Here is a 5,746-nt window from a genome sequence, read left to right as displayed (position 1 = left end):
TGAATAATATATTTGGCGAGAGAGAGAGAAGCATAATCCTTTTTTTTTTACCTTTTCATATAATCCATATCACATCCAAGTGATTTTATTAAGAGTTGGAGGGAATTTTGGAACTGGGAGGGTGGGGATATATAGCCCTCATTAACCCCTTCAAATTGCTAGTCACAAAGAAGTGCAATGGAAAGGTTGTAGAGCCGTACCATTGTCTTATTCCGCTGCTGAGCTGCGTGAAAAAAGCTGCAAAAGGAGGAAAACCTGGGCCAAGCTAAGGTGAAAGGACTATAAATGTCATTGTTTTTGTTGTTGATGGTTTCTTGTTATTTTTTGTTTGTTTCTTGTTTTTTTTACTTATTTTTGTAGTTGTTCTGATGGCACTGTTGTTCTTGTTCTTTGTTCTTGTTTATTTGTCATTCTTGTTGTTCTATTATTATTGTTTTTGTTGGTGTTCTTGTCGTTCTTGTTGAGGATAATGGAGCCGAGTTCTTGCTTACGACTGCCATACTGCGCGACGACCACTGGGGGCTTCACGACGACCTTTACCACTACTCACACTGCCGATGCTGGGGTCACCTCGAGTCGTCCTGGTCGTCTTCGTTGTCGTTGTGGTCGTGATGGGCTCCCCGGACGACCTCTTCCTCCTGGGACAGTATCTGTCGCAGTTACACGTGCCGTCTTGATTCGGGTAGCAGCAGGGAAAGTCCTCACACCCGGGCTTGCCCTCACCTGTTGTAGGTCAGGAAGTGAAAATATTAGTAGTAGTGATGATGATAATAATAATAGCAGCAATGATAATGATAACAGTGATAGTGATAACAATAGTCGTAGTGGTAATAATAGTAGTGATACTCGTAATAGTAACAGTAGTGATAACAATTATAGTGATAATGATTGTAGTGTCAATGATAAAAGTAGTAGTGATAATAATAATAGTCGTAGTGATAATAATAGCAGCAGTGATAATAACAGTAGAGACAGTAGTAGCAGCGATGATGATAGTGGTAGTGATAATAACAACAGCAGTGGTAATGAAAAATAATAGTAGTGGTGATAATAATAAGAGTAGTGATGATAATAGTAGTAGTGACAGTGAGTGATATAAATAATGATAATAGTATTAATAATAACAATAGTAGTGAGTGATAATAATGACAATAGTAGTGCTGATAATAATAATATTGATGATAATAGGAGTAGTGACAGCGAAAATGATTTTAATAATGATAATAGTAATAATAATAACAATAGTAGTGAGCGATAATAATAATGATAATAGTAGTAGTAATAGCATTAATGATAGAAATATTAACAAGCATTTACCAAAGAAGTATTCCCATCATGCGGCAAAGAATATATAGACATGCACTAATAGTTATGCCAAATTCAAATATATATATATATATATATCATCCAATCCTACGTTGCCCCACGAGGAGTGATATATATATATATATATATATATATATATATATATATATATATATATATATATATATATATATATATATATATATATATATATATTCTCATCAGCCGTTTCGGTTTCCACTGCAGGACCGGCCTATCCCGACCGTTGGGGACGATACAGCCAATGTATCTCTACCAAGTGGCTTAGGCTTTCTGGTAGTGATTGTATGTAGGGTGAGAAGTGCTTGTAAGTGTAATTGTAGTGTTGGAGTGCCTTTGTATGTGTGTCTAGTCTGTGAATCAAGTGTAATCGGCCCGCGCAAGCCGACTTGGTGCAAGCATACTTTGCAGTATGCGACACTGGTTCAACCACAGCACTCCTTATGTCCGCCAATGCAGTACGTGGCCAGAAGAACGTTCCCAAAGTTTATTACCCTGGCGGGGCGCGAACCCTCGTTCTTCAGTGTATGAAAACTCTCTTTCTCTCTCTCTTTATATATATATATATATATATATATATATATATATAGGGGCGTAAACTAGGACTCGTCAACTATCTTTACCCGCCCCGCCCCGGAAGGGCTCGGAGATTGGTAGGCTATTGTTTTCACTCGGTTTGTCCGTCTGTTTGTTTGTTTGCATGTCTGTTAAGTTTTACGTGAAAACTAGTGGTGTAGTTTTTGCTAAAATTACAGGCATCATGGACTACGACCTTCTGAACACCTGATTAAATTTGGGGCCACATTGGGCCAACGCCCTGGCTGCAGGCCACCCCCCCCCCAAAAAAAAAAAAAAAATCCCCATAACTTATTACAAATTCGTCACATGGACATGAAACCAATACCTAACGACGCATCTATCAAATTTGCAACCTATAACGTGCTTCATTACATTAGGGGGCCATCCCCCAGTTAGTGGTAGAAGGGTCAATATCAGGTGAGTCGGGCCTAACATTTCAAATCGGCTAAAAATCGTCATTTTTCACCCGATTTACTCTAAATTTTGTGACATCTTTGACTAGATATCGTGTTGTGTTTATAAGTCAGTACTTAAATGACTGCCGGACACAGGTTTGCTGTGCCTTGGCACCACTTCTCGTTTTTTAAGACGATCCAGCAAGTAGTTTCCAAGATACAGCTACTTACAGGTTAGTTCCCTTGAATAGATATAGCTCGTAAAATACAGTGTGGCAATTCCATTTATAAGGATATAAAGCAGAGCTTATACTCTTCCTTTCTGTATTATATGAAGATAATCCAACAAGAAGTTTCCAAAATATAACACTAGAGAGCACTCTCAGAGCGCATACCTCGGCCAATACCATTGCCATTAAAAAGCATCCGGATCCGTATTAGTGGATATAGGATCCGGATCCGCCCCCATATTTAATCAGTTCGTTTTTGGCGCATGGCCCATCTTTCCATAAAATTTCATTGAAATTCATTGCGAACTTGTGCGGGATACTCCGGATCCGGATCCGACCCCAAATTTAATCATTCTTCCTTGGCCCATGGCCCACCCTTCCACAAAATTGAATCAAAATCCGCTCATAACGTTTTGAGTAATCCTGCTAACAGATAGCAAGACAGAGAACCCAACCAACCAACGCGGGGTAAAACACAACCTCCTTGGCGGAGGTAACAAGACAGATTTTTCCATATATGGTCATAGCTCGTGAAGTACAGACAATATGGCAATTTTACCTATACGGGCATCAACTACGACACATACCCTATCTTTCTGTGTGATAGGAAGCCAATCCACCTGGGAGTTTACGAGATACAGGCCTGGACGGAAAGACGGACGGACTGGGGCGATTACTATATCCCCACCATTTGGAATAATGGTGTGGATAATAATAGTGATAGTTATAAAAATAATAATAATGTTAACAGTAGTTGTAGTAGTAATAGTAGTAGTAGTAATGATACTACTACTGCTACTATTATTACTACTACCACTACTCATAATAATAATAATAATATTAATTATAATAATAAAAGTGAAAATACTGCGAATCAATCATATATAAGAAAAATGACACTGACAAAAAAAGGAAATAAATGTGTGTGTGTGTGTGTGTGTGTGTGTGTGTGTGTGTGTGTGTGTGTGTGTGTTGTGTGTGTGTGTGTGTGTGTGTGTGTGTGTGTGTGTGTGTGTGTGTGTGTGAAAACAACAGTATTATATATAACATATTTTTCTTAGTGTTGCAGTAGGCTTTGTAACACCTCTTCTTTAGCTATGTATTATTATTATTATTATTATTATTATTAGTAGTAGTAGTAGTAGTAGTAGTAGTATTTGTGGTAGGTGGGGACGCTCACCATCCACTCACTCGTTGTAGTGCTGCTCTCGGGTGTCTGTCTTTTCGTCTCCTCCATCCTTCTTTCCTTCCGTCCTCTTCAGTCATTCTGTCCTTCATACTTTCCTCATCCTTCTGCCTACTGGTGACTTTACACTCCCTCTTCTGTCTTTCCTTCATTCTTTCCTCTTCCTTCTGCCTGTGAATGACTCTACACTAAGTGACAAGCCAAATGGTTTCCTGTTCACCAGGAAACTATTTGCTATCCTGGGTGGTAACCATATAACCAAATTTTGGCGCCTTATGGTTTAGTGGGGAATTACTGTGCTAGAATCTGATTGAGCCGGTGAAGGTTTATATCTAAGGAGTGGTTGGGGTTTATTGCTCACGTAATGCCACTCAGGGATGAGTGAGGTTGTTCACTCTCATCTTAAATGTCAGCACCACCTTGCCTAGCCCCGGGCTCCTACGCTCCTCATGGGGCAATGTAGTATTGGATGATTGGCGGATGGAATATTATTATTATTATTATTATTATTATTATTATTATTGTTGTTGTTGTTATTATATTTTAGCATAAAACATCTCTGCACTTTTGAGCGTTATTTATATTGTTTATTATTGAAACAGTTTGTACAAATGCAAGAGCATATCAACGTGCAATGATCAGAATAAACCACTGAGGAAAATATGCAACGAAATCTCAGTTCAAAATTCCATATAGACATCCGGTACTTTGCATCTATTGCGAGAGGATATCGATGTGCGGACAGAATAAATCGCTAGTGAAGAGCTATAACGAAATTCCGAAAGGCACTTGACATCATGAATAAAAAAAAAAAAATAAAAAAAACTTCATACATTACCGTACCTGAACTCAAAGCAGGAAGGACAGCCAGTAAAATGCAGAGCAGAGCGAAAGGAGCCATGGCGTTCATCCTCCTCGGTGTCAGGGTCCACACTGAATTCCCACATCAGCCACGTTTATGGCGGCTGGCCCAGCAGCCACAAGTGTTGTAAGGGGGCGGAGCTAGTGACGTCATAATAGCTAGCCAATCATGGCACAGATGGAACTGTCATAAACTGCTATATAGAGAATTATTGTTCTTACTTATTCTGTGTTAAGAAAAGTATCACGAAAAAAAGAAAAATTCCTTTTTTCTAATTTTTACGAAGTGTTTAGTCTACTAATAAACCTTAACAAGGCCCTAGGAAAAGTCATTTTCAAAATGTGCTACTACAGAGCTCAATGGGAGTTAAGACACCTCTCTTTATACATATTGAAAATTGTGTACTCGTACAGTATATTATAGAGATGCTGGAGTCTGTGCCCCACTTGGACCCTATAGATCTTTTCCACGTGACGTCACGAGTCATGTGACTTTTGTTTACGGTGCCATATTGGACGGCAAATTGTCGGACGTCTAGAGAGAGAGAATTGCAGAATTCACACGTACTCCACTGTTGTGCCTTCGGCTATAAGACAAGGCAGAAAACTGGAAGTGGGGTAAACTCCTACTGGTTTCTAGCCAATGAGGAAAGACGAGAGAAGTGGATAGCTGCCAAGAAGAGGGAGAACTGGCAGCCGACGGCCTACTCTCGGCTCTGTTGCAAGCAATTCATATCAGGTGAGCCGATGATTTGTGAATAGATACGGGCATATTTACCACTCTTAGCAGTTCCAGGTGTCGTGGGATATCCAAATTGTGCTAATGTCAGAGCACAAGACCCACACGGCCATGAGTGAGCGTGGGAAAAGAGGGGGAGGGTCCATGTCACAGGCCTTGTTTTGATATTATTCAAGAGTTTCATCTAAACCAAATCTGACAAAGCAGTGATGATCAAGAATGTTCGATGCATTAGTAAAACCGATCAAATTACAGGTTAGATCATACTTGAAGCTAGGTTAGGTTGGGTAAGGAGGTGAGGTTACGTTTGGTGAGGTTAAAGCTTATATTTTTATTTTTTCGATATTTTTCACTGTGATTCATTTGAAACTGATGTTCGTGTCATGGTGGATGATTTTAATAATAGTGCAGT

The 5,746-nt window shown here is 39.3% G+C and overlaps 1 protein-coding gene across 1 annotated transcript; it reads right to left on the bottom strand.

Annotated features, from left to right (window-relative positions):
* LOC145407847 (uncharacterized) lies at positions 1-4,644 on the bottom strand. The gene is made up of 2 exons (XM_080278703.1): positions 4,578-4,644; positions 1-723 (listed from the first exon to the last, which is right to left on the bottom strand). The coding sequence occupies exons 1-2, from the start codon at positions 4,642-4,644 to the stop codon at positions 488-490; spliced, it is 303 nt and encodes a 100-aa protein (XP_080134829.1). The 3' UTR covers positions 1-487.
* Positions 4,645-5,746: the final 1,102 nt, after the last annotated feature.

This window comes from Coenobita brevimanus, chromosome 74 (genome assembly GCF_032717465.1).
Source record: "Coenobita brevimanus isolate Jiangsu-jjx chromosome 74, ASM3271746v2, whole genome shotgun sequence".
NCBI classification, from domain to species: Eukaryota; Metazoa; Arthropoda; class Malacostraca; order Decapoda; family Coenobitidae; genus Coenobita; species Coenobita brevimanus.
The sequence above is the reverse complement of the archived record's forward strand: the minus strand, read 5'-3'. Positions and strand labels throughout refer to the sequence as shown.